Below are 27944 nucleotides of genomic sequence, written 5' to 3'. Positions count from 1 at the left end.
TGTCTGCTCCTGTGCGCATGTGGGGGATGCGCTGTGTGACTTCATTCAGATGACCCCATTCCAACCCACCTCCAGCCCCTCCTCCACCATCGTATCTAAAGCTTCATCAGAGTGTCATTTCTCCCAGACTCTCACTGCGTTCCCTGTCTCATCTCAACCAGTCCGGCAGAAGACCACCATGTTGAACCTGGTTCTGCCATAAATTTCTTCCCAACGGGGAGTTTTTCCTCTCCACTGTCGCTCCATGCTTTCTCATCATGGACAGGTTCTCTCAACCTGTGTTATCCAACTGGACTTCCATCTTCCAGGTCCCTGAGTGAAACTCTAGTATCAGCTCACACATTCCACTGGATCTCCCCATAAAGCTCAGCATACCATCTCACTAACCAGCAGTCTGCAGACTGACCAACTTCATCTATCTCCACTCCACCACCAGTTTCAGGCCTGGGGGGGGGGGACAGCCCTATTCTTTGCTCCTGTTCATGCACATCTATCAAAATTAACCATGTTTCCTGCCAAGGTCTGGGCGCCAAAGACAAAGTAATTGTATCAATAAATTTCTCCTAATTGTATGTTCTCATTGTGTGAGTTTTTCAGAGTAAACTGATTTTGAACAAACTGCTTAAACCATCTTGTTGAAGCACATAGTTTTAGTCTGCACTCAATCAATTTAATAACAAAACAAACTTTTTCCCCCCAAAGCCTTCTTTAGCATTGATGCAACTAAAGGAAATATGTGATGCGTCTAATAGATATTTATTATTTAACATCTCATTAATTATGTAAATAAATTTTTTTAATGCTGTTTTGTTTTTGTTTCGTTTCTTTTTGCAAGTACTGTAAATGGTTTTACATTTTCGGTACCGTCGCCATTTGGACACGTGGGGGCGCTGCACCGGAACTATCGTCATAGGAACTTTTGCAGCCCGGAAGCTCTGAGTGTAGCAGCCATGAAGATGACGGGAGAAAACAGAGCAGAGGGCTCTGAAATAACAATGGACGACGTGAAAAACCTTATTAAAAAGAAAGATGAAATCGAAGAGCAGATAAAGGCTTACCAAGATGTCTTGGAAGACGTAAGTTTACCCATAAACGGTGCAGATACGAGTTAATGCGGCGCTGAACCAGCAGCTCTCCTGTTGTTTACAGCAAGGTGTTGGGGTTGATGGTCCTCTGGTGGACGCTGAGGGCTACCCTCGAGCAGATGTCAACCTTTACACGATTAGGGACGCGAGGCACAATATTTCATGTAAGTCTGAGTTATTTGATATTCTTCCTGGTCCAGAGCCTTGTTGAACTAATGGTAGCCACGAGAGAGTAAATGCATTTTATAGTAAAATAAGGTCTCTAACATGAGAATGAGCTACAGAACAGGGCAACTAACCATTATTTTGCAAATCAATTAATTTGTCGACTATTTTTGTCGATTAATCGATTAATGATCGGGTAGCAAAAGATTCTTAAAAAGAAAACTTTTTATGAAAGTAAATCAGGTGAAACTAAAAATATCTGGATAGAGAATATTGACAGACAAATTTATTTTACCTTAAATGCAACATTATTACATTTTTTTTTCCAATTTTGGTATAATTACTGCTCTAAGTGGGTCTCTGTCAGCTAAAGGCACGTTTTAGAGTCTCTATACTCCAGATAATGATTAATCGATTACTAAATTAGTCGACGATTATATTTCAATAATCGATTAATCCGATTAATTGTTTTAGCCCTTCTACAGACCTAAATCTATTTTTGATTCTGTGGCAAAATGTCCAAGAAACTCATAACTGGTTCGTCCTTGAATTCTAGGGCTGGGTATTTTCGCCAAAGTCCTGAATCGATTCGATTTTGATTCATACAGTTCTAAATCGATAAATTTTGATTCGATCTGTTTTTACAATAATGAAAGTGGTTCAACTGTGTTTCAAAACACTCATGTATTTTATTTTTTCCTGTCACATTAAACACAAAGTGCAAACTTGTAAATCAGATAGTTTAAGCTTGAGATGTGAACAAAACTGTCTCATTAGTGCAAACTTGTTTGTGAAAAGTGAAAAAGTGAAGCCTCACTCGAGCAAGCAGACGTGACACAGCGGAGAGACAGCAAACATGCATGAGCATTATCTTCAATGCACAAAACATATGTGCAGCATTGTCTGTAACAACTACAGGGTGTTTGCTGGTCAGTCCCCATTTGTTATTGTCTTCAGTCAACCTATTGGCTATATTACCGGTAATTCACAGCTAGATGAAGCTGTCTGGCTTGAAGTAATCTTGAGTGCATCTTTCCTGCTCATTTGAATGTGAACGTCATGCATGTCACTATTAAAATAATCAATCTCATTTCCTAGACATCGATTCTGCAAAAATGTAAAGTAATCGATTCAAAATCGATTTTTTTTACCCAGCCCTTTTGAATTCACTCATCAATTTTTACAAACGTGAACTTGAGTGGCATCCCATGATTGATAAGATGACCTCAGTATTTACAGTTCAAGAGAGGCGAGATTCAAAAAGCAGATTAGTGGTAATAAATGTTATAATACAAGAACCTGCGGCTGCAGAGTTGTTTCTACAGTGGCTCTTAATAGTGGCCTAAAATTATATAACGAAGCAGATAGTCTAGTGTAATGATAAATACCACTCTTTGAAGAGTTCTTATTTCGATTTAATTTTCACAACACAAAACATTAAAAGAACAAAAAAATATATGTTTTATATCTACTTTTCTTATCAGTAGATAATTTTTTTCTTTTTTTACATAATCTCCTATGAAGGGAAAATCCATGCTTCATCTTTATGAAACATTTTTTGTTTTTTCTTATTTGAAAAGCTAATGATACAAATAAACTGGTTTGAAATGGCAACAGATTTACTATATCAGATATGCAACAGACAAAGCTGTGTTCAATTGAACTGTTATAAAGTATTTGCAGCTCTAAACAACCAGACATGAGGCTAAATGGCTCTTTGGATTTCAAAGGTTGCAGACCTCTGCTATAAGGCATCATTGAGCATCATTCTTGAGTTACTTTGAAAAAGTTTGTAGGTCTTCAAACCTCTTGATTCTAGATGACTTATCTTCTCCTGGACCTCCGCTGTGATGCGATGTTTGCTTCCACTATTTAACTTTACTTTTGTTCTTTTACTTTCCTTTTTCTCTCTTGGAGTTTAAGAGATACATTTTTAATTTTCTAGCTGCTGGAACAAGTATACGGCAATTAATTGGTGCCTTTGTGTTTCAGGCCTGCAGAATGACCACAAAGCCATCATGGCAGAGATAGAAGAAGCTCTGCACAAGCTGCATGCTCGAGAGAAAGCCAAGCGGGAGCAAGATGAGGCTGGAAGCCAGCAGGAGGCGATGGAGCAGCAGCCCACTCTGCCTCCTCCTTTTGCTAAAGTGGATGCTGTCACTGGCGGCTCGCCTGCCTTTAAAGCTGTGAGCGACATTTGTTTCTGCCTTTTAACTTAGTAAACCCGTCATGTGTCATTTACTCTGACAGTCATGCATATTGAGCTTATTTCTTTAAGCATAACTTGTTTTTATTTAATTTTTTTTTTTTGCACAGGGTCTGAAGGTAGGAGATGAAGTGATTGAGTTTGGCTCTGTGAACACAAACAACTTCCAGAACTTGCAGAATATTGCTTCAGTTGTACAACACAGTGAAGGAGTAAGTTTGTTTTTTATTTTACTTAATTTTATTTAGAAGGAAAAGAAGTTATGCATCTTCATATGCTTTTCAGCTGTTAATTAGATTTAATTCTTCATATTTTGTCCAACTGTATTATTTTCATTTTTTGTGTTAAAAAATGTTGCAAACTTGGATACATTGACTGTATAACACCTTGACTATAACACCTTCTGAATATGGTGATCACCCAGTGTAAACAACAGCGTAATGTTTTTGCTTTTAGAAACCTTTACGCGTCGCTGTGATCAGAGACGGCCAAAAGGTTCAGATGAGCCTGACTCCACAGCGGTGGTCCGGCAGGGGTCTGCTGGGGTGAGTGCACAAGGGAAGGAAAGAAAAAAAAAAATCTTTCTCTATGTAGATGGCAGGTAGCGATAAATTGGTACAGTCAGCTTTGTAGAATAACTGTTCAGATTACAATCCTTTTTTTTTCTATTTTATTTTTCAGATGCAACATCATTCCAGTCCAGCGATAATCATCATAAGCTTTTTCCAGATCGGAACCTGGGACTCTCATTCTCCTTCCCTGAGTTTTGTTTTTGTACTCTATTCAACAGAAGTTTGGATTTATATTCAGTTTCTCAGTGTGAACATTTAAACTTATTATCCGTGCAGTGACTCTGAATGGATTATGTCAAAATTGGAGCGCTGCAGCAAAGGGGACTGAATTAAACAAACTACTAAGGAAGAAGTGGATCAACTCTTGTGTTCTACCTGTTCTTTCCCCAAGGAGCTCAGAAGGATCTGGTTAATATGGGTGCAGATGAGTTTCTTCTATAACTTCTAGACTGGGTGTGCACAATATTACTGGAGTTGAATAAAGGTTGTTCCTGAAGAAAATCAGCAATATTTTCACTTGTATAAAATGCAGTAAATACATTTCATTCAGTCCCCATGGGACCGGCTGCTGCAAAGAAATGTATTAATTTAATTAATTCAGCATAGGGTGAATTATTTTACAGAAATATATTTTTTTTTAGAAATGGCAGAGATCAGTTTATGCAGATATGGTTGTCATTGGGTGGGATTCCTTTTTTGATGTTTGGACTGTTGAGGTAATCTTCGGTTGTAAAAATAATTCCTATATTAACCTGGATGTGGTTTATAATTGTGTTTTTTTTTATATTGACCTTCAAGGGAAATGATTTGATATTTTCAGCTGTACATTAGACAAAGCATCAGAGGTAGAACATGAAATAGAAGATTTTTAACCTTTTAATAGCGATAAGAGTAAAGTGCTTCCTCTGAAGTGTAAAACATTAAAATCGGTGATTAAAAAACCAAAAGCTACAAAATACTGATTTTTTTCCCCAGTAAAACAGGAATCTGGTCGTGGAAATAGAGACATCCACCCATTTGGACAGTTTTTAACTTATTGCATATTTCTGATTGAAACCAGGCAGTTCTCAATGAGTGCAGCAACTGCTTTGGGTTGAAAAAAATATACAGTTAAGCCATATGTTTTTCTTATCCTTTATCTTTACACAAAGGCAGAAGCTTGTACAGATCTTTTTCAATGTGTGCTTTGCTTACATTTATTTTTTGCTTTCTTATAAGAACAAAAAAGCTGAGTTGATCTAGTGTGGGGAAGGAGCAGCAATAATCTGAAGATAACCTCTCTGGAGTCCAAGTCTGTGGCCAAATATTTCCAAGATTAAAATAACAAACTTTGTTGTAATTTTAAATGAACAGAGTATAAACACTGAAAAATTATTGAATATGCCTCCTAATACGAAGAAGTTGAAACAAAATGGATAAAAGGATAAAATATTAAGTGCAGCAGCGACAGGACTGTCATATTGTAAGGTTTTAAAAAGTGTGCAAAGAATGTTTAAACGTTAACGGAACAAAAATAAAAATGGTGCAAAAAGGTTTTAAATTCAAATGGATTTAAAATTGTACAACCATGCTGACACTGCAAAATGTCAGACGTTCAGTTCTGAACTATTAAAATTAAAAGGAGTTTAAAACGTTTGCATAACACATCCAGACTCAAATACAGTATGTACAAAAAGCCAAACTAATGGCTGGTTTAACGGCTCTTTGGATGTTGCACAAGATTCCCAGACTCTAAAGCTTAGATTCTTCACCACTCCTTGTATTTGAAACAATACAGCTATTTTAAATCTATTATATTCCTGGGATCCAATCCAAGTGCGGACCTTAACCTTTGCTTACAGTGTTGATGTTGGAGCAATTCTAGAAGCTTCACTTTAGCCTGATTTATCCTTTCTAAAATGGAAACATCATTAGGTCGTCTTTACACGTGCTGAGGTCTCTTTCAGTGTTCCACCCACCACAACCTACCAGTGGTGTTGAGACAGGACCGCTGCATGATTATATCACTGCCGTGCCGAATAGTTTGTCCTTGGTTGTTCAGTTTATAGCCTTAATTTGGAAAAACATTTATCAATCTTCATCTCTTCCGTTACAGTAATTTTGTTGCTTCCTCATGCATATCGTTATGTGCAGACCTTCCAATGTGCTCAACTACACTATACATTTCCATTAATCCCTTTATCTGCGCAGGTGTTTAATAAAAGTGTGTGATTTTGTTGGCTGGTTTTGACGTGTTTTAAAACAGCAAACAATTGTATTGAATGTATGAAATATTTAAATAACTACAGTTTATTTTCTCTTTTGCTTTACAGTGTAACTGACCAAAACATTTTCCTCTGTCCTCTGAAATGTATGGGTCATTTGTCACTGACCCATCTGAATTTATCTATTATGGGATAGTAAAGATTTTTTTTCCCTCTTTTAGTTCATGTGAGGTGCTGGAATTCTGCCTCTCATGCTTGTAGGTTCTTTCTTTGGTCAGCCTTCTCTCAGTCCATGAAGATCTTAGGACAGAAATACAGATGTTCCAGCGTATTCTAGGTGTTTTCTGTTCCTGCCATCTGAGTGTTGCAGTTCAGATGACTGAAAGCTGGACACAAAACGATCCCAAGCACACCAAAATGTTTTTATTCTGATGTTCCTTAACTCAATCCTCTGAGGCTATGGAGTCCGCTTAAATTTAAACATTCAAATATTTAACCAGATACATGTTGGGACCTAAATTTGTGCTACAAAATGTATTAAAGTTTATCTGCAATTTGCAAAGAGAATTTTATCCAGATATAAATAGATTTTAACATAGCTAAACCATTTTCTGGAATGCAAGAAGTTTGCAATAACTTAATTCATTCATCAAAAGCCAATAAAGTTAAGATATTTGACATATTTGTCAGGAAATCAATCTTTGAAAAAAAAGCTGTCTCTTTATTGTTACCAAATTACATTCTAAATCTGTGAATAAAAATACTGCTGTATTTGCTTTAAAATACTCTAAAATGAAAATGAATCCCTCACATATAAAGAAGATAGAAGAAACAAACATTGATAGAAAAGGTTTATTATAAAAAGACATGTCCCAGCTGCAGTTTTTTTTAAGTAGCTAATGTCAGCTTTCATTTTTTTTTTTGCACAAATAATCAAATACGGTGAACAAATAATTGAGTGTATCTTTAAGCTGAAACAATCTTCCCCTTCTAAACAAAGATTTTTTTCCTCATATAGCAAATCATTTTACCCAGGGTGTTAAAGGAATGAGGGGCAGCTTCTCATATGAACTAAACAAATCTGCCTCAATGGCATATAAAAAAAAAAATCATCCGACCGCTTGCTTCAGTTTCTTCTTTTTAGGTTTGACTATCTGGGGTAGCTGGATTTTAAACGCCGTCCTAAAAAAAAAAAACGAATTAGTTCAAATGATCAGAAAACTGTTTTCACTTATGTTGTGGTGACGCTACATGAATGGACTCACTCGCATGTCGTGCAAATAGGACTGAAGTTGCAGAAAACTTTAAGAAAATTAGAAAAAAGTCATCAGTGCATTTTTTTTTTCTTTCTATGAAAAGCATTCATATTCCTGAGTACGGTACTCACTGGACAAACAAACCGAGCAGACATAACCGATTTCGATGAGGTTCCGGTGGCAGAAACAGGCCGCTCTGTAGTCCACATGAGCAGGAGGCGGCAGCACCAGCTGGGAGCGCTGCTCTGTGTCAGGCAGAAACACCCACTGTCCACACAAAAAAATAAAAATGTACCTTCAGCACAGATCAACCACAGACTACAGCAGCGAGAGCAACACTCACCAGGAGATACTGAGCCAGGGCTACTTTCTGAGGTATTTTCAGGTACAAACCTCCTGTTATGTCACAGGCCTGAAACACATCCCAGCTGTTACAACTTTTTCCTTTTCATATCTTCAAACAACTTGTCATTGATTATACTAATAAGCCTCCTATAGCATCAAAACTACCTGCTGAAGGAGCCCTGAATCTGAGTCCAGCACACACGCATCTATTAGGATGTTCTGAGAAAAATATTAAGAATAATTTGTGTATCTTCTGCTTTTTTTTAATGAACTGAATAAATGCATAATAAAAGATGAGTAGAGCAGTGGAGTTTGGGATTTCACCTGTTTTTGTGCAGCAAAAATCACATTCATGAAATTCATGTACTGGAGAGCACAGTCATCAGCTGCTTTTATCACCTAAACAAATATGAGAAAAGCAAAAACACGATCCTCAGTCAAAGACAAACTGATCGACAGTGATCAGGAGAAAGCTTTAGGATCAAATAATGGGACATTTTATCATTTTATGGGCTGCACCATGTTTAAATTAAGTATTTTTCAGTAGTAAACGTGGACTTTAAAATGTAAATAGAAATAATTAAAAACAGTCATCTTTTTTTCTCAAAGTAGGCGATGGGACTCTCTGCCCAAAGCTGAATACATCAAAATGCATAACTAGCAGGAGAAATAAACTGGCAGGGAATTTTTAATGAGTGCAAAAAGGCAGGAAGTAGCAAAATATGCGAGTACGACTTAGAAGGCAGGCGAGCAGATATGGAGACGTTCAAATGATAGCAAATCAGCATTACAAAGAATAAAGTGAAAAATAAAAGGAGACCTTACCAATATCCTTGACTTCATCTCCTGTCCAACTAGAGAAACAATCGAGACACTGTAGTGTGCTAATAGAGGACAATGAATTACATTTGGACATAGTGATCTAAGCAGACATTACCTTCTAATTCCTTTGACACCCTGTGAATATCTGTGAGGTGAAGTTTTAAGGAAATTTCCAAAACAGCTTACAGAGCCAATACATATGCAAAGTGTATTTAAAAGGTTCAGCAGTAAGAAGTTTAGATCGTTACATATGTGTGGGTCGGAGTTTCGCCTGTAGAGATTTTTCTCCAGCGTGTAAGATTTCCAGCATTCCATGTTTGTTTAGACTAAGCTGTCTATTTATCTATTTATATGTAAAGTAACTAAAAAAAACCACCATGACTTTTTGTCACATTCTTTCTCTTTATAGTGAACATTGGTTAAAAAAAATTTATCAATCTGACAAAAACTCTATTTAGCTTCACTAACAATCAGCATGGCCCTGATCTACTTATTAGATCAGTTCTTATTTGTCCCAGCGTGGAGATTTTACATTTTTGTGTTATTTCACCTCATTAGGCCCAGAAACCTTAGTAAAAGAGACTGAACAAGATCTGCTGATGAGTGTCTTCCTGAAGTTCTGCTGATCTTTGTAACGGACAGTACCAAATGTCAGCATGTTGATGCTGTTGGAAACATTCAGAGATGTTGAATGGGAAGAAAATCTCACAATGAATTCAAACCATCTTATTTTCTATTTTATTTCTATCTTATCTCTTGGAAATAAGTAGAAAGCAGACAATAAACCCACTTAAGGATGGTTAACTTTGATTTTAAAGAAGTGCTTTATTAGACTAAGGTGCATTTAATGACAACCATAACTGAAAGCAAGAGTTATTTCAGGATAGACCTGAATGCATCATGAGGTCTTCACAAGCAACTATTTCCTTTCACACCTGATGGTCCTGATTTAAGATGCCTTATAAATCTGTGTCTAAATGATGGAGAAGATTCTCAGTCATTACAGAAAACTTAAAAAAACCAACCACTTGACTTTTCCAAGTTTGAAGATGCTGGATGAGAAGCAAGTTGTCTTAAAACTTGAAAAACAAAGTCCAGTGTTTTTTTTGTTTTTTACTTTTTTTGGAATATCCACTGCATGTTTTCCCTCCAATCTGTAGAAACCTGCTAATTCTGCGTCCATTTAAACACTGTGTTTAAATGGACGGGATCAGCAAATACAAATGAGACCTTTTTAAGTTAAGCACTAAAACGTGAAAGGAAAATTGACCATAAAACAATGTGCACGATGTTAAGGTGTTGGGAGTATTAGAAAAACTTCAGCCTTACGTTTTAAAACAATCCCAAAATAGGCAGGATGGGGTTAACTCCAGTCCTCTGTATTCAGTGTTATGAATGTTGTAGATGTTAGAGGTAAGGGTTGACCAGCTGTCATTCAGCCACTTGGCTTTATCTACAAGATGCATGACCCTGGCTTTTGAGGCCTAAAGCGTTACACCTGAGGTAAAAGGGAAATTTAGCAGACTTTTTTAGCATTTCTCCTGCAGAGCTCATTAACTTAAAAATATAATGATACAATGGTTTATCACCACAAAAAAGAAGGAAAAGAAATAGTTTAGTTTCATACTGTATGTACATGCCAAAAACCATTGCAAATTCAAACTGATGAGAAATGTATTTTTTGTTTAGATGAAAAGTCAGTATTCAGTCAAATTTAACTCAAGATCAACATTTAGTTCAAAAACTAAAACTAGGAAAAATGGAATAAAATAATTTTAGTTTATCTGCCCAGATGTCATGAAACTCTCTTTAGAGAAATCACATAAATGTCATGAATTCTCTGTTTTCTGTCACTTCTCCTGAACTGGACCAAAGTGACTGAAAGGATACAGCACAGAGCTTTAGCAAGAGATCCTGCCAAGAGGGTGTCGGTTGAATTCCCTGTTACTTCAGCTGCAGGAAGAAGACACCCAGCAGTTTAATAATGAATTATCCAACAAGTTATATCTTTACAGTATCACACAGATGCTTGTCAGTAAAATCAAATAAAAAACTTTTAGATTAGTGTTACCAGGTATAAATCACAGATTGATACCCACTTTTCATCATAATGTTCCTGATCTCTTCAGTAATAAGGTTGTTGGCGACAGACAGGAGTTCGTACTTTCCATCTCGGCTGGAGGACGACTCATCGCCACCGCTGTCCCCATTATTCCAGTTCTTACTTGGATACAGGAAGTGACTGGAAGAAGGAAAGAAATGGTGAAACGTATAAAACATTTAATCCAGAAAGTTAAAGAAAACAAAGCAGTCGTAGGTATTTAGGTGTGACTGCATTTCTGCTTAGATGGACATATGATGACAACAGAATACTGTGAAAACAGAACTCTATGTAAAACTTTAGAGTATAATAAATGGAAATTTAAATAAAATTCCTTAAAGAGATAAACTAGAGATGTGCTGATCTCGACTAAAAACAAACCTAACCTTTTGAATAATACTGATTTTTATTCAATTACAGTAAAAATTATAAATGCCCTGTAGACCCTTTAATAGAGGTATTACTTTTTATTCAAACGATTAGAAAATAAAAAAATTGGGAATGTGAATATTATTCAAAGTCATTGAATGATCCCAAAAGGAGATTAAATGTTGTTTTAATTCATATTATGCAGCTTCCTTATAGATTGCACGCTCTATAATAGGCTTATATATAAATATTGGTCAGACAGTCAAATGGATGGATGGAGCTTTCGACAAAATATCTCAGAAATCTGAGCATAAGGATTCTGAAAACATGGTAAAGCTCCACTAATCCCAGTCAGAGCATGTAGCTCCTAACTGTAGTTACCTGTCTTGACAGTGACTGGCGATAACAGCCAGCCTGTTTGTCCTGGTCATCGCCATGTGGGAGTTTCCCATCACCATAACAGCATCCAGACACTTTGACAAAGTGAACTTGAAAAGCAGAAAGATAAGATTAACTTGATTGTCCCAAAGGAAATGGGATTTGGGTACAGACTCTGGCTGCTACATAGTCCAAACTATGTGTCACACTGCATTCACACATAAAAACACGCTATAAAAAAATCCATTAAAAGATAATAAATAAATACATAGGGAAGCATGTTACATTACATTCACACAAAAAAATTGCGGGAAAAAAACAACAATAATAATAATTTAAAAATGCATAAAAACAAAGCAGAGAAAACGTGTAAAATTAATAAAATGAATAATTTAGCCAAATCACTCCAGAGTCAAAAGATGTGACTGAGAAGACAGTACCTCTGGTTCACGCTGACCTTGCTGACCCCACCAGATGGGATTTACATCCACCACGATGACCAGAAGGTTCCATTCATCCTCTGCAGAAAACAGGATACAATATGAAACACATGCAAAGAAAGGAAAGCATCCAATTCCACAGCTGTTCAAACACTGACCTGAAGCCATGTAGGTACTTTGTTTGTTTTAAAGCAAAGGAGAAGAAATGTTATTCTTTATCTGCTGATGATTTCCATCTCAGCTCAACTACTCCACATAACATCCGCCGCACTGATAGTCTTAAAAAAATAAAATAAAATCAGGCTATCGTTTTCCAGCTCTGGGTAAACTACACGGCTTCCCCTTTTCTTTCAACATCCCGAACTACGACCTGCTGCGTCTTCTTCTACTTCCTGTTAGTCTACAGGGCCTGAAGCGGCCTGCTGCCCCCTAGCGCCAGGTTTGATATTGCACGACAACGCGAGACGTTCAAAAAGGATTAGGACCACTGAAAAAATTAAAAAAGTTAACTGATTTTTACATTTTATTTCTGTATAATATAAGGGGAAAAAAATTCAGGATTCTGAGAAAAAGGTCAGAATTCTGACTCTTTTCTCAGAGTTCTGACTTTAATCTCAGAATTCTGACTTTTTTCCCCTCAGAATTCTGACTTTAATCTCTTATTTTAATCACCTTCTCTTCCATTAATGAAATAGCATAACTGGGGAACCCTTAGGCACGTAAAAAATCACCTAGTTCTGGCCGTCCCAAACAACTCACATCTTTGTCATTAAAGCTGAGTGCTCCCACATCTGTTCCTTCAATAAGATCCAGAATTCTTAGATTAAAGTCAGAATTCAGAGATTAAAATCAGAATTCTGAGGGGAAAAAAGTCAGAATTCAGAGATTAAAGAATTCAGAGATTAAAGTCAGAATTCAGACTTTTTCCCCAAATTAAAATGAAATACTATTTAAAAATCAGTTAACTTTTTTTTTTCAGTGGCCCTAATCCTCTTCCTTAAAAACATGCTGGAATATTCAAAGAAAATTGTGAAAGGAAAAAAGTTAGATAAATAGACGAGAAAAAAAGGACATACTTAAAAATAAATGACAAAGTCAAATCGACTTAAATCAAAAGTTAATATTTTATTTCAATAGGCTTAGATGTGTTTGAGAAGAATCGCAATTATAATGGATTGAAAGTATTAACAGATTTCCAGCTGGTAGACCAGATAGTCTTTGTTGGAGGTCTGCCATTTTAATGTTCACAGGACCTTGTTAAGGGAGGTTTGCATGGTCAGCTCTTTGGTCCTTTAGCCACTGTGCATCACTCTTCAGCTTTGGAAAGTTGGCTTGTGTTGTTGTTACCCTGCCACTGGGAGTACCCCTCAGCTGGTTCAGTGGAGAACAGCTAGTTTATTCGCCTGGCTTCCATCTCTTTGGTGTAGCTCTTTAGTTAGGCTGCCAAGGCTTGGAGTCTTTGTTTGGCAATTTCCAGTGGCTGAGGTATGGGCATCTGTTTATATTTCTGCAGCATTCCTTTGCCAAATGATCCCCTCTGGAGTTCTGAAAGAGTTGGCTTACTTCTTTCCATGTTGCCTTGATTTTGGCTTCTAACTTTCTCTGCCATGGTGGATATTTTCCTCTGGAAGTTCTTGATTACCTTGGCCAAGCAACTCAAGAATCACTAATGTTGTACTGTATATCAGCTCATATGTTTCTGTGATGGTCGCAGTAGAGATTGTAGTTAGTGTTGTATTCACATTAGGCTGTAAGGGTTTGTTGCATATTTGCAACAATTGTCATAAAGGGGTTAATAATCAAATGGTCCAGTTTGTCTGAATATGGAATCTAAAAAAAGAAAAATCCATCCATTAAGGTCTTGGTGGAGCTAGGACTTACCTCCAGCAGTCTATTATTCTATGGGCAAAAGGTGGAGCACACCCTGGACAGGTCGCCAGTCTATATCAGGGAATCACAGAGACATACAACCATGCAAAATTTAGGGATACCAATTAACCTAAAAGTCATATTTTTGGACTATAGGAGGAAGCAGGGGAATCCGGAGAAAACCCATGCATGCACAGGGAGAACATGCAAACTGCATGGTCCGGGAATCAAACCAAGGACCTTCTTGCTGCAAGGCAACATTGCTACAAACTGTGAGAAAAGAAAATATCTTTTCTATTACAAATGTGTACATTCAGTCAGTAAATATAGCAGCTAAAAGACGGCAAGTAAAATGTTAAATTTATGGTGATGAGAGGCAAATGAAAGGTTAACCATGCCACGTCAGTATAAACAATTGTAAACAACAACAAAAAAAGTGCAATTGCGCGGTACTAGTCCTGTAGAGAATGGAAGAACAAAACATTCTTATATTCACCATACCAGACATGGAAAACAAGAAACCAAATTTCAACTGACTAGTCGAAGGAATGGTCAAATTCTCCAGAAAGACCATGGTTTTAAAAAAAGAAGTGTATTCAAACAGTAAAGCAGTTATATTAAATGTTAAAAGTAACTTAAAGACAAAAGGACAACCCACTTTTAAGGACACCAGGGGTGAATTACAGTTAACTTTAAAGTGATGCACATTGGCTTGATCTGTAATGATCTATAATAGCTTACTTCCCTAAGAAAGCTTAATTCTTTCCCTGTGAGGTATTGCTTTGTTTGAAAGCTTTAGAGTTTAAAAAGATCAGTACTAGAAAATAAAAATGGAAAACTATTGACATCATATCAAAAAGTACTCACGCGGTTCAGTTTAATTATTAAACTACGTTAGAAAGCAGGAGAGGGTTGGACAATAAAAAAAATAAAAAGTTTAATAAAATAACAGTTTAATAGTCCCACTACGTCTTGACTTTGGGCTGCATATTGAAGGTACCAGTCCTGTATTTCTCAGTCTGATAGACATCAGACTCTATAGGGTCGCTGGAGTCATTCAGTGTCACATAAACATCCCCGCCGACTTCAGTGACTTTATGAACCCTCTGTTTGATTCCCTTGGAGCGCCAGTGACTCCTAAGTGGTCTGACAGTAGGATCGTCCACAGCTTGGTAAAGTCCTTCGCCCTCTGCTAGGGTAATCTTGTACTTGTGCCATGGGCAAACAATGCAAAGCCGTCCATTGAACTCCTTATTGAGAGGGAGGGGACAAAAGCATTAAAACAAAGTACAAATCAGGTATACCAATAAATCTACCTCCATGATTATGATAGAAATATACAATAAAAAAAAATCTCCTGTACACACCAAAACCTTAAATATAAAACATACTTAAACTATTATGCACACTGCCTAAAACGTATTCATTAAAAGTTTATTATTGTTTACCATTAAGATTTGCCCAGTTCTCTGTGGAAAACAGGTCAAGCTCACTCAAGAGTTAATATCAACTTATTTCAAATCTATTTCAAGACTGTTTTTAAACTTTAACTTGGTTATCCTACGGCATAAATATACTTTGATCTTCACCTTGTAGCTTTGCCTGGATAACACTGCTGCTGTTTTTCCACTCCATCTATATTCCCCTCTACTCTCACCAACCTATCTAAACCGGCTGAAGTACAATATCCCCAAAGCTTCACGATGGATGATGATATAAACCTATTCCCCCTTGGTGTGTCAAGAACATGTTTTCTCTGTGAACCCATCATATATAATAATTTACAACAAAAAAAAAAAAGCCAACCTCAATGTCTCCATTCTGTAATGAACCACCTGCATCTGATGGGGAGAGAGGGGGGGGGCATGCAGTTATAACTTACAGTAGTTCAACTGTGTAAATAAAATCACAGATCTTAATTAAACGGAGCTTACGGTAACAGCGCATGTCCAATGCATAAAGCTGCCCATGGTGGTACATGACAAGCACATCTCTGCATCCGTTCACCTGCTTTGTCACACGGCCAGCCTTAACAATATCTGCCTTCTTTCCGATGAAATGCATTGTGGGAGAGGAGGAAGGGGGGCTGACTTCCTCAGATGACATCCTGATTGTACTGCTGCAAATCAAACACAACTTGTTTAAAGCATTCTTTACTAACTATAACAGACAACACGATTACAGTCATAAAATGTTGCTGCTTGTACCAAAAGCTTATTCCCAATTAGCTATTGGCAGAAAACTTATCATATAGTAAAGTAAATATTAATGGGCCAAGATCTGATGTTTGTTGAACTGGAACCCCTAAGATATATTTGCAATAACTCTGAAGTAAAACATTTCTGTAAATTGTCTAGGTTCTACTTACAAGATCAATTTCAAACTATCCAGCTGCTTATTTGAAAAAAACAAACAAACAACAAAAACAAACAAGAGCTTGACAAGAAGTTTTGTTTAGTTTTGGCAAATGTTCTCAGTAACTTAGGATATGGCAAACCCAAAAAGGTTTTAAAAACAAAACAATGGGACTTTAGGGCTTATAGTGGGAATCCAGTTGTTCCCTTTTTAAAAACCACCTTTGTTGTAGGTGGTCTTCACAGTAATGTTTACAGCAAAATTGTAATAATTTATACAGAGAAAATATAAAGTAGTAGGTTTGTATTCTTTCACTGCAAAGCAAAGTCCCACATCTTGAGCTAAAAATGGGAAGCATTTTAGGATTTTTTTACAAATATATTTTTCATTCTCTTTGTCCAGTTTCATCAAATAGGGAAAAATGTCTCCTCTGTCACCAAACATGTAAATTGTGAGTTGCCATTCCAGTGCTGTGCTCTCATTAGTGGCATGGGTGGAGTCAGAGAAGAACTGGCAACCACCGGATGTAGGCAAGAATGTATGTAACAGCTAACTACAAAAAAAGAGAGAGAAGATTGGCCCAAACGATTCAAATTATTATTATTATTATTATTTTGAATGCACCGGAAGTACCAGGATATTGTTTGGTAAGCATTAAATTTAAATTTGATGTAAGTTTTTATTTAAAGGTATAGGTTGTTAAATTAATAACAAATAACAAGAATTAACAAACAATTAATTTCTAGTTCTTGATACAAGAATAATGGTCATTCGAAGGACTGATAAAACTGATATTCGAATAAAAACTTTATAAAATCTTTAGAAATGACTGGAGATTCTTTTTTGACATATAGAATGGTAGCTCGCTTGTATGTTTTACCCGGAATGTACAACACAAAACAAAGAAAAATTGAACCTACATGTTCTAGTTTTGGTCACTCTCTGACTCAGGTGACTCAGCTGACTGAGTTAAAGGGACCAGACCATGGAGTCCCCAGGCTAAATAGTTTATCTCCAAACTGCTTCCTTTACAGGACTGGTTTCGGTGATTTATCTCACTTAAATTACACTTAAGAAAACTTCGTTATATCCAACAAGCTTACCGAAACCTTTGGCCGCGAATAAACAAATAAAAACTACGATAGGAAGTCGAGCAAATGTTGCGGAGCGATGTTGAATTAAGTCCCACTAGAAACATAAAACCACATGCTGTTCATTCCGCCTCATCTTTTACATATTATTTGTAATAAACATGTTTTAAATACAACTTAATCAAAACAGCTAAAAAAAATAATAAATGCAAACATTGTATAATTTCTTAAAGGTTTTTGATAAGAACTCCATAAATAATGATTTTGAAAATGTTTAGGACTGTTTTGAATGTTTTCTTTTTTTTGCGCAGATGTTCATCCTAATCCCTTTTTACAAATAACATCTAACTATTTTTAAACATTTACAAATTATGCTTAAAATAGCCTATTTGACTGTATTTAGCTTTACCGACATATTATATTATTATTTATAACTATGTTTTTTTATGATAAACCGGTCTAGTTGTTTTGCTTTTCTTTTTCTTTTTTTCAAAAGAAACAACAAACAACCCAACACAGTAAACCACCTTTATTAATAACTCCCACGTGACTATTTAGTTGACCATTGCTTGAAGTGGTTAAGTGTTTGGGTTTAGTAGTTGCTCTGGTGGGGTTTAAGCTTCTGGCGGATTATCATTCGTGCTGAACAGACCGGCTGCATATAAACCTCCCTTTATATGAAGGTTAATTTGACTAAAGCTTTGCTCCCAGGAAGAGAGAGAGAGAGAGAGAGTAAGAGGCGCTGAACTGTTTCAGTAGTTATGGAGACCGAACTGTGTACGGAAATGCCATGCAGGCAGAAACATTAACGGCAGCGTAACGTTCCCTTCTAAGCGTGAGTATTTTTTTATTTATTTATATATATAGTCGGTTGTATTTAAGAGATAAAGATTATGCGTTTTGGTTACATGTATTCAAATGAAATATGGCTATGAAAGGCATCTTAATTCTGCATTTCTTATGTTGCATTTTCTGGCACAAATTTCAGATATTTCACAAATTTCATCAGATTTTAATTTAATTATGTCATGTTAATTATAGCTTATTTAATATTTTCTTAGGTTGCATTATATATTAGATCATATAAATATACTTACAGTGATCCATTGGCTCTTATGTGTTCTAATAAAATAATAATAATATAAAAACCTCCCATCCTCTTGGGGAGCAGTGGGCTGCCATCGTGGGGCGCCCGGGAGCAATGGGGGGTTAAAGGTCTTGCTCAGAGACCCAGAGTGGGGTTCAAACTCAGAACTTTAAGATTCCAACTTTTATGCCCTAACCACTAGGCCGACACTCCCCTATATAATATCTAGAACAGATGAGCAGGAAATAAAAATAAATGATTTTATAGCTCTTGGTTTGTGACTCATTTGACAAAACATTTCACGTATCCATTTGTTTTCCTCAAAATTTGAAAAATTCAAACTTGAAACAGAATAATCAACAGAAGGGTCCCCAGTAATCAGAGATCCAAATAAAAAGGCCAGAAGTATCTCCTCTACCCAGACTTCACAATCCAGTATGGCTACATTGTTCATAAAACGTAATGATAGCGAATCTACTTGATTTATTGTTAACCTTTTTCTGTTTTTCTGTAAAAGTTTAAAAAACAATCCACTGGACTTGGTTTCCAAGGTTTGAAGACGCTTCGCTTCCCGTCCAGGAAGCTTTTTCAATTCAAATGTCTGTCTTTTTTTGTTTATTTTTCAAATAATAATATCAGCATTTCCTCTCAAATCCATTAAAATCAGATTAAGTGCCACCCACTGCACATGTAGTGCAGTTTAAGAGCTGGCTGTACTCTGAATAATACCAACTTCCCTTAGCAAGTAGAAGAAGACTCAAATTTGAAGCATTTGAGAGAATGCGTATAAAGCTCAAATACTCCTTGAAAAAGTGGCCAATCAAAGCCTTGAACCCTCAGGAATCAGAAAAAACACAATTCAGTAGCCGTTTCAAATTACATTGATAAATTCCTTACAACCTTTCAAAGAATCCATCCCTCTTTCGTGGTAATATTCAGCAATTCCCTAATGGATTTTATTGCGTTTTTGAGGCTATATAACAAATTCCCAGTGTCTTGATCCGTTCAGGAGGTAGACTCCTTCAGAGACTATGACAGCTGGGGCTAAGCACCAACCCCCTGCGATCATGTAAGGATTAAACATGTACAGAAAAGGATGGATGGTCTAATAATGTCGTCTGTCTGACTAATTGAAAAGGACTGTGGTTAAAAAGATCTGTAAGTGGGTTTTAGTTCTCCATTTGTTAGCATACTGTAGTTCTAGCTGTAAGCAAGTGTAAAGTACAAGTCTCCAGTTGCTTGGGTTGTGTTTTCTATATTTAAAACATTTGCAACTGTAGAGAAATGTGTTACAGCTGCACCGGTGTCAGCCATGGCTCCATCCTGCACACGTGTCAGGTTTCAGCATCGTGCTGCACCTCTTTGCTTTGCTTTCCAATCAACAAGATATGCTGGTAGTATTGCCACAGTAAGCAAACTTTGGTCATCATTTTTAGCAGACAGGGTACTGTTTTACCCACTGCTGTGGCAGTTTCATTAACACAAGCTGCTCACTTCATATTCTATTTATTTTCTAATAGAGAAAAGCCAAAGTGACATTTTCCACTTGTCTCTTGTAAGGTGGAGTAAAGGATTAAACGAGGAGAAAAGCCAAGGGAGGAAATGACAGTTTGCCTTTACAAATGTCTGACAGCTGCTGGGCTGCAGCGTTATTATGCAAGGTAAGCAGACAGGTCATTCAAATGCACGTTGTTTGTTTGAATTATCTGATGTTATACTGTATACTGTGTATGTTTTTTTTCTGTCATAGGTTCACCTTGATGGGTGTTTACCAGGCAGCCCACCTTTCGGCTCTCAGGATGGAGGACTACCCCCTCCTGGGAGTTTGCTCAATGGAGGACAGAGCTCGCCTTTTCCAGCTCGTTCAACTAGTTAAAAGCCATGATCTAACGAGCCTTACATATGACAATGTTGGGATGTACAATGAGTCCGATTATGAAGGAGGTGATGAGATGTTTCCTCTCAATAATTGTAGTTTAGGTCCAGATGGGTATGGAAACCGTGATGGAGATGGGAGACACAACAACGATAAAAGTAGAGCTTTCCTGTGTAATTCTAATACTTCCTGTTACAGACCATCATGCATTTGCAGAAGGCTGGATTTCTCTACTGAAAACACAAATCAGAGCTTGTGTTCCCACTTTGAAGAAACTATTCATGCCTTTACAGGTCAAAACAGGAGTGATGATCCAGTTCCTGAAAAGGCATCAGCCACACCCATTCAGCTCAGGCTTTGTAGCCGAAGTGCTTTGGTGTGTGACCTTGGACAAAGCAAAAACAGTACGCTAAATGAGCGTAGCTGTTCAGGTGATCATCATAATGGAGAAAGCATTAAGCAGCGCATCACACAAGAAACCTCTGTGTTCAACTCTCACATCAGATCAGTACCAAAGAGTCAGACATGCAACAAACCATTTGCACAGAGAAAGAGAAAAACAAGCTCTTGGAAGAAAAACTGCCCTGTATATGTTACCAAGCCCATACCTGTTTACGAAGCAAAAAGAACAGCTGACTACAACTATGGACTGCCTCTGAGTTCTCATCCAGCTGCTAAGTAAACTGCTCTTCAGTTCTTTTATTTCTAGGTTTCTAGATAATGACAGCAAAATGTTGTTGTTATATGATTTTCTTAGGGTTATTAGAATGAAGGGGTCTTAAAACACTTCACATTTTTTTTATTTTAATTTGGACAAATTTGTGTTGATCCATTTATTCAAAATCCCTTTAAAAGACGCAGCTTTTTGTGGGTTATAAAAACTTTGATAAGTTTGCTATAGTAACAACTAACACTGCGATGTATTTGTTTTGTTGCAGACATGTGGAAGGACGACGGATCAGTGTGTGTGTGAGGAAACGACCTTTGACTAACGCAGAGTGCAGAAGAGGAGAAGCAGATGTTGTGACCACTCCAAGTGCAGAATGTGTGGTTGTGCACGAAAGCAAAGAAGCTGTCGATCTCAGAGAGTATATACTACAGGTAGACATGCAGAGCAGAAAAAAAAATGATTCCATTATATTGTTATCATGGAAACATGTTGTTGTTCTTCATTTGCTTATAGTCTAATTCTTTGTGTTTCTGCAGCATAGGTTCCATTTTGACCAGGTTTTTGGGGAGGGGAGCTCCAATGAAGAGGTTTATCAGAAAACGGCATACCCTTTGGTTCAGCACATGCTTAGTGGGTATGTGTATACTGCTGAATCACAATGCTTAGTCTATGCCAAAGTTTCAAGTTGCTGAAATGTTCCATCATTGCATTTCTGTGCTTTAAGGTTGGAGTAACATAATATTGAATAATGCAGTCCCGCCCCCTTTAACTACATTTACATTTTGCTGTGCACTGCCAGTAATCTGGCAGAAAGAATCCTCCTACACATGGAAAATTATTTTATCCCTTTAGAAATACTTCTTGTAAAAAAAAAATAAAAAAAAATTGTGTGCATTCTTCTCCCTAGGATAGCGATATAAAGAGAATCTTCTCCTGGCCTATGCCTGGTGAACTGTCCATGTTTTCATCTTTTCTCTTAACAGCATGAAGTGTTTTATCTCCGGCTCTGCAAGGTATCACTTTATTGAACTGTCAGTGTGTATTTTTGTTGTATCTATCCACAGAGGCAAGGCCACCTGCTTTGCCTATGGACAGACGGGTGCTGGAAAGACTCACACCATGCTGGGTTCATCCCCTGGAGGAAATGGGTTATATGCTCTGGCAGTTCAGGACATTTTCACTTATCTGTCCTCGACATGCGCATCACTGCTGGTTTATGTCAGCTTTTTTGAAATCTATTGCGGTCATCTGTACGACCTGTTGGGACACAGGAAAAGGTTATTGGTTTCTCTTTATTAATGTTTTATCTGGTTTTGTTTCACTGTAGTCTATGTTCTTCATGTTTTCTCAGTTGTACAGTTTATTTCTTCATAGGGACCAAAATGTATACTTTTCTTTTCTTCACTGAAGGTTATTTGCCAGGGAGGATGGAAAGAAAGTGGTTCACATTTTAGGTCTGCGGGAGGTCAGGGTGGATTCAGTCAGCTCGCTGCTGGAGGTTGGCTCCTTTTTTTAAATGATAATTGTTATTCTCCCAACGTGTTGCCCAGAGTTTATACTGTAAAAAGCAAACCAACTAATTATGGGGTTTAAATAAACTTAAAACTAAAAGCTGAGATCAGGAAGTTATTTTGATTGTCAACGGTACAAAATAATCTCTTCTTGGAAATTATATATGTCACGGTTGAGGAAGCAGAGTTGAGTCTTGCAAATTTAATGAGCCAACTGAGGTAAAATCCGAACACCAAAAATACAGCTAACCAAAACGTCAGGGAAAAGTCACGTGGGAAGCCAGAGATGAGGGAACGACAAAACAGCCATTATAGACCCAGCAATGCCCGGCCTGGAGGACTCAAAAACAGACTTTGTCCTTATCATAAGAAATCCTCTGGACATAGTCGCTACTCTCAGCCTGCCATGGAAGAGGGTGAGTGCAGTTGGTCAGTTGAAGAAAATTCTTTTTGCAAACTTCACACTCCTTACCGCCCTAGGAGTAAATGGCCTTTCTGAGGAGCTTGAATGGAACCTACAAGCAGAGATGGCAAAAGTACTCACTTTCCGTACTTGAGTAAAAGTACAGATACTTGTCTTAAAAAAATACTCTGGTAAAAGTGGAAGTACTGATTAAACTTCTTTACTCAAGTAAAAGTAACAAAGTACAGGCTTGTAAATTTACTTAAAGTATAAAAGTAAAAGTAGAAACCACTTTTTTCATGCCGATGCCTACATTTTAAATGGATGTCTGCCAATAGGACTAGATCTCCGTTGTGTTCATTTTCAATCATCTCGTCGTCCATACTACTATGCTAACGCCACCGCCACCAAGCTGCAATGATTTGCCGCCAATGAATACCGCCAAATCTGTCGATTCATCTTGTAGTGGTGCGTCAAATGCAACGTAGATTCCCATCCAATTAGATTGAATTTGGTATTGATGACGTGAAAAATAATAACGGTAACTCCATTGAAATGATTCAAAACTAAAGTAACGAGCCAATTTTTAAAATGTAAGGAGTAGAAAGTACAGATATTTGTGTAAAAATGTAAGGAGTAGAAGTAAAAAGTCGGCATAAAAATAAGTAGTAAAGTAAAGTAAAAATATCAGAAAAATCTACTTGAGTACAGTAACGAAGTATTTGTACTTCATTACTTCCCATCTCTGCCTACAAGCCACTGCAGTGGGAATCTACAAGCCACTGCAGTTACCCAACCAACCTCCACCACCCAGACCACAACTTGCCTACCTTTCTGGAACTCCCCCTCTCACCCCAGTCACAGCTGTTTCGGTTTTCCATGGCTCCTACTGCTGTTTCGCTGATGCCGTCTGCCCCATCCAAGCGCAGGAACCGCCACCGGCAGAGAAATGCTATGGCCTGCCAAAAGGGGTCTTATGCCACCACTCCGTCTTCGATGGATCAGTTTGACGCCACCACTCTCTCTACCATGGGTCAACCTGCTGCTAGCATTAGTTTACCTCCAAACCAGGTCAGTTTCTACATTAGTCTCAGACGCCACCTTCATGATTCCCCAGCTGTCACCATCTTTAAAGCTTTAAAGTGTTCATTTGGCCGCCATCCTCACGGCCATCCTCCAGAGTTACTCCATGGCCACCGTCCTCACGGCCATCCTCCAGAGTTACTCCATGGTCGCCGTCCTCACGGCCGTCCTCAAGACTCTTTGCCTCGCCTCTGGCCTCATGGCTGGCCTCCAGAGACTTTGCATCGTCTCCAGCCTAATGGCCTCCCTCCATAGACACTGCTTCTTCAGTGCCCACCTTTGGTGGTTGTTTTCATTTTTGGGTTGTTTTGGACTCTGGTTTTTGTTTTTGTTTTCTTGCCCTCCTTCTTTAGCCCTTGTTCGCCCACTCTGGGTGGCTTGTTTTGTGCTTTTGGGACTTCAGGTTTGCTTTTGGACTCCAAGGGCGTCTCGTATCTGCCCTTGAAGTGGAGGGTACCGTTTTAGTTTCTTTGTGTTCTGTGTCTTTGTAGTTTAATTCTACCAATGCTGAGTTCTTTAGTTACCCTATGTTGCCCCCTTGTGCTTTTTTCCTTTCCCCTTGGCTTCTCCCTAGTTGGTCTTACCCACACCTGCTCCCCATCTGCTGATTAGCCCATCTTTGTTCAGTCTCCCAATATATACACCAGCTCTGCAGTAACTCAGTGCTGTTTTTTTTTTGTTTTTTTTTTCTTTTTGTGCTTTCTCATCTCTGGCTCTCAACGTGAGTTTTCCCTGATATTTTGGTTTTTGGTTCCTTGTATTTTTGGTGTTTGGATTTTAGCCTCATTAAATTTGTAAGACTCACCTCTGCCTCCTGGTCTCTGCATTTTAGTCCTCATAAACCTCCACTCAACCATGACAATACATGCATGGTTACATCCTCTATTCACCCACTATTTGACACTATAAATACGATAATATACCAAAGGGATTTTAGATTGTATTTGCATTTCAGGTAACAGAACTCCTGTAAAAGTTTTTTCTCTCACACTATTCCTCTTTCTCTGCATTCTGGATTCCTTTAAGATAATTTCCCAAGGATCAGCTGAACGAACTCAAGGGACAAGTGGTGTGAACCCACTTTCGTCTCGATCTCATGCCTTGCTTCAGATTCAGCTCAGGGATTTCAACCAGAAGATAGCTGGACGGTAAGAAACAGTTTTTTTCTTTCAATTTTTTAGTAGAGAGAAATATAGAGAAAAGGTTGTATGAGTGAAAAGCAGCGTAGATGTTGCAGAGTTAACCAGTCAATCACAGAGACACACACTCAGTAAAAGTATTCGGCCCCCTTGAATTTTCCATATAAGATTTTAATTTTTGTGAAGAATCAACAAAAAGTGGGACACAATCATGAAGTGGAATAATATCTAATGGATATTTCAAACTTTTTTAACAAATACAAATACTGAAGAGTCGGGCGTGCAAAATTAATCGGCCCCTTTACTTTCAGTGCTGCAAACTCTCTCCAGAAGTTTAGGATCTCTGAATGATCCAATATTGACTTGTATGACTGATGATGATAAGTAGAATCCACCTGTGTGTAATCAAGTCTCCATAGAAATGCACCTGCTCTGTGATAGTCTCAGCTCAGAGGTCTGTTTAAAGATCAGATAGCATCATAAAGAACAAGGAACACACTACACTGCAAAAACAATCTAGAAATAAGTGAAGATTTCTTAAATTAAGTGAATTTAACCTTAATTTGAGTAGATAAATAAGAGGTTTTGCCAATGGTATGAGTATTTTTACTCTTAAAATAAGACGATAAGATAAAAATGCACTTGAAACAAGACAATGCAGTTGTTTTTTCTTCTTTTAAATGTAAATTGTCTTGTTCCATTGGCAAAGTGTCTCACTTACTCCCTCAAGCCAATAAAAAATGCAGTTATTTTAAGAAAAAATTACTTATTAAGATTTGAATTTTTTGCAGTGTAGGCAGGTCTGAGATGCTTTTGTGGATAGGTTTAGAGACAAAAAGTTTCCACAAGCTTTAAACACCCAAAGGAGCATAACATTGAAATGGAAGGAGTATCAGACCACTGCAAATCCATGAAGATCCGGCCATCTCTTTAAACTCTCAGCTCAAACAAAGAGAAGATTGATCAGAGATGCATCCAAAACTGCAGTTCATCCAGAGAGCTAGCTCTCTGGATGAACTGCAGAGATCTATGGCTGAGGTGGGAGACTATGTCCATAGGACAACAATAAGTCATATGCTGCACAAACCTAACCCTTATGGAAGAAAGTCATTTCTTTAAGATTTCCATAAAAAGTCGTGTTTAGATTTTGCCTCAAGCCACCTGGGAGACCCAGCAAACATGTGGAAGAAAGTCGTCTGGTCAGATGAAACCAAAATCAAACTTTTTGGCTGTTGCAGCATCATGGTTTGGGCCTGCTTTCTTCAGCAGGGACAGATGGTTAAAATGATGGATGGAGCCAAATACAGGAGCATTCTGGGAGAAACCCTGTTGGAATCCCAAAAGATCTGAGACTGAGATTGAGATTTATATTACAACAAGACAATGATCCAAAACATAAAGCACAATCTGCAATAGAATGGTTCACAAATAAACAGATCCAGGTGTTAGAATGATCAAGTCAAAGTCCAGAACTGGTTCCAGTCGAGAATTTGTGGAACGAACTGAACACTGCTGTTCATAAAGCGCAGAAAGACCCTTGACCGCTTTGTTGTTGCAATGCAGGAGTGTTACAAACCACTGTTCCACCGTGCTGCCCCACATGAAAGGGAGAGTTCCTTATTGGGGTTTTATGACATAGACCATCTAAAGTAGTCTCTGCGTGGTCAGAGTTGCATTGAACAACTTGTATGTGCATGTTTTTGTTAGAATATTCACAGGTGGTCTAATTTCAGTCTTTGCAAAGAGGAATGGTTTAGCATGTCAGACTCTTGAAAGCTAATATGGCCTAAATGTGAAATTGGACTTAAATTGAAAAGTACAAATGTTGACAAGTAGGGAAGATTTCAGGTGCACAAATTCTTATTTGTGAATAGTTTTTTGAAGTGTTACCTTCCAACTCTGGACTACTTTAAGCTAGTCTTCCACATTAAATGGTTGTTGTGGAGACCTACAAACAAATAAATATGTCCACTCTTTCGAAATTCTTGGATCTCGACATATCCTATTTTTTGGTCAAAATTAGTTCACATAACTTAGTTTGATGTCATTAAAAGCTTTAGATTTTTTTAAATGTGCAACCTTTTTTTCCTGTTTTAAGGTAATTCATTCATATCATTACATCACAGTTAACAAGGGTTGCAACAAATGGTTACAGAGGTGTTTTATTTTTTTCATTTTACTTTTGACTGTCCAAAACACCAAACACTAAATAAAGGACTTCAGGCACCATTTTGGTAGATTTACAGAATATTCTTTACTTTAACACCATGACACACTCTGATAATCAGTCCTGCACTTTAATGAATATATGATAATGAAATGTAAACATATGGTGCTTTTAGTGAACTAATGACTCAGATTATTCACTCAATAACCTATTTACATGTTTCAGTTTTAATTTTACAGACTTACTGATGATTTCATATGACCTTTTAAAGCCTGGAGAATTTAAGCTGCACATATTGCTGGCAAAGTGGTTGAACCTTTTCATTCAGTGTTTTGTCCATTTGTGTGCAGAATGTTTTTCGTGGACCTTGCAGGAAGTGAGAGGGCATCAGATGCCTGCGAACCAAACAAACTGAGCCGTATGGAGGGAGCTGAGATCAACCAAAGCCTCCTCGCTGTAAGACATATTCCATTAACTCAAATATATTTCATGATACGAAGTCATAGGAGAAAAATGTTAAAAACTGAATAAAGGTCATGATTCTGTGGCTTCTAAAATCCCTTTGGGTAAGTTTAAGTTAGTGTTTTCTGAGTGGATTTATCAACTTAAAATTGTTGCCTGGAAACATTGGTTCTACAGTAGCAATCAGCCCTACATTAGCTGGCTCTTTCGTTTACAGCTATCTTATGGTCCTGACACAGCATATCAATTGAGTTAAAGTGGGAACTTTAACTAGGCCTTTCTCTCATA

At 37.5% G+C, this 27944-nt stretch overlaps 4 protein-coding genes across 10 annotated transcripts in view; 2 read left to right on the top strand and 2 right to left on the bottom strand.

The window, feature by feature from the left end:
• Nucleotides 1-899: 899 nt before the first annotated feature.
• Nucleotides 900-6256, top strand: psmd9 (proteasome 26S subunit, non-ATPase 9). Its single transcript, XM_015378806.1, has 6 exons — nt 900-1076; nt 1150-1249; nt 3243-3436; nt 3567-3668; nt 3913-4001; nt 4138-6256. Exons 1-6 carry the CDS (start codon nt 951-953, stop codon nt 4163-4165), a joined length of 639 nt encoding a protein of 212 aa, XP_015234292.1. The 5' UTR covers nt 900-950; the 3' UTR covers nt 4166-6256.
• Nucleotides 6257-7144: 888 nt separating this feature from the next.
• On the bottom strand, nt 7145-12332 carry gtf2h3 (general transcription factor IIH subunit 3). The gene is made up of 13 exons (XM_015378804.1): nt 12102-12332; nt 11944-12023; nt 11507-11613; nt 10755-10897; nt 10546-10608; nt 8771-8800; nt 8659-8687; nt 8158-8232; nt 7999-8052; nt 7832-7900; nt 7620-7755; nt 7498-7534; nt 7145-7414 (listed from the first exon to the last, which is right to left on the bottom strand). The coding sequence occupies exons 1-13, from the start codon at nt 12109-12111 to the stop codon at nt 7342-7344; spliced, it is 906 nt and encodes a 301-aa protein (XP_015234290.1). The 5' UTR covers nt 12112-12332; the 3' UTR covers nt 7145-7341.
• Nucleotides 12333-13087: 755 nt separating this feature from the next.
• LOC107087267 (Rieske domain-containing protein-like) lies at nt 13088-17339 on the bottom strand. Of its 3 annotated transcripts, none has more exons than XM_015378749.1 (4): nt 17271-17339; nt 15747-15931; nt 15619-15653; nt 13088-15062 (listed from the first exon to the last, which is right to left on the bottom strand). In XM_015378749.1, the coding sequence occupies exons 2-4, from the start codon at nt 15916-15918 to the stop codon at nt 14778-14780; spliced, it is 492 nt and encodes a 163-aa protein (XP_015234235.1). In that variant the 5' UTR covers nt 15919-15931; nt 17271-17339; the 3' UTR covers nt 13088-14777. The 3 variants fall into 3 exon arrangements, with proteins under 3 accessions (XP_015234235.1, XP_015234234.1, XP_015234236.1); XM_015378748.1 differs by having other exon boundaries at nt 17088-17332; XM_015378750.1 differs by having other exon boundaries at nt 15747-15928; nt 17088-17332.
• Nucleotides 17340-17970: 631 nt separating this feature from the next.
• Nucleotides 17971-27944, top strand: part of LOC107087261 (kinesin-like protein KIF24) — an 18600-nt gene continuing 8626 nt past the window's right edge. Inside the window, exons 1-9 of one of the 5 annotated variants that reach the window (XM_015378739.1) lie at nt 17971-18093; nt 19906-20006; nt 20096-20899; nt 21160-21322; nt 21428-21525; nt 21956-22168; nt 22302-22389; nt 24915-25036; nt 27545-27650. In XM_015378739.1, the coding sequence (XP_015234225.1) occupies nt 19948-20006; nt 20096-20899; nt 21160-21322; nt 21428-21525; nt 21956-22168; nt 22302-22389; nt 24915-25036; nt 27545-27650 (1653 nt within the window). In that variant the 5' untranslated portion in view covers nt 17971-18093; nt 19906-19947. Of the gene's footprint in view, nt 18094-19625; nt 19754-19793; nt 20007-20095; nt 20900-21159; nt 21323-21427; nt 21526-21955; nt 22169-22301; nt 22390-24914; nt 25037-27544; nt 27651-27944 lie in introns of those variants that run through there. The other 4 variants (XM_015378740.1, XM_015378742.1, XM_015378741.1 and 1 more) reach the window with 4 other exon arrangements.

This window comes from Cyprinodon variegatus, unplaced genomic scaffold (genome assembly GCF_000732505.1).
Source record: "Cyprinodon variegatus isolate N-32 unplaced genomic scaffold, C_variegatus-1.0 Scaffold178, whole genome shotgun sequence".
NCBI lineage: Eukaryota > Metazoa > Chordata > Actinopteri > Cyprinodontiformes > Cyprinodontidae > Cyprinodon > Cyprinodon variegatus.
Note: the sequence above shows the minus strand (reverse complement) of the source record. Positions and strands in the feature narration are given on the sequence as shown.

Excerpts from the sequence above, each read along its gene's own strand:
- psmd9 (XM_015378806.1), top strand. The coding sequence starts at position 951 with ATGAAGATGACGGGAGAAAACAGAGCAGAGGGCTCTGAAATAACAATG. Across the intron at positions 1,077-1,149 it reads ACCAAGATGTCTTGGAAGAC|CAAGGTGTTGGGGTTGATGG; the intron begins GTAAGTTTACCC and ends TGTTGTTTACAG. Across the intron at positions 1,250-3,242 it reads CGCGAGGCACAATATTTCAT|GCCTGCAGAATGACCACAAA; the intron begins GTAAGTCTGAGT and ends TTTGTGTTTCAG.
- LOC107087267 (XM_015378749.1), bottom strand. The coding sequence starts at position 15,918 with ATGTCATCTGAGGAAGTCAGCCCCCCTTCCTCCTCTCCCACAATGCAT. Across the intron at positions 15,654-15,746 it reads ATTGGACATGCGCTGTTACC|ATGCAGGTGGTTCATTACAG; the intron begins GTAAGCTCCGTT and ends TCTCCCCATCAG. Across the intron at positions 15,063-15,618 it reads TACAGAATGGAGACATTGAG|GAGTTCAATGGACGGCTTTG; the intron begins GTTGGCTTTTTT and ends CCTCTCAATAAG.
- gtf2h3 (XM_015378804.1), bottom strand. Across the intron at positions 10,609-10,754 it reads CAGGAACATTATGATGAAAA|CTGAAGTAACAGGGAATTCA; the intron begins GTGGGTATCAAT and ends TTCTTCCTGCAG. Across the intron at positions 8,233-8,658 it reads AGATGAAGTCAAGGATATTG|GTGATAAAAGCAGCTGATGA; the intron begins GTAAGGTCTCCT and ends ATATTTGTTTAG.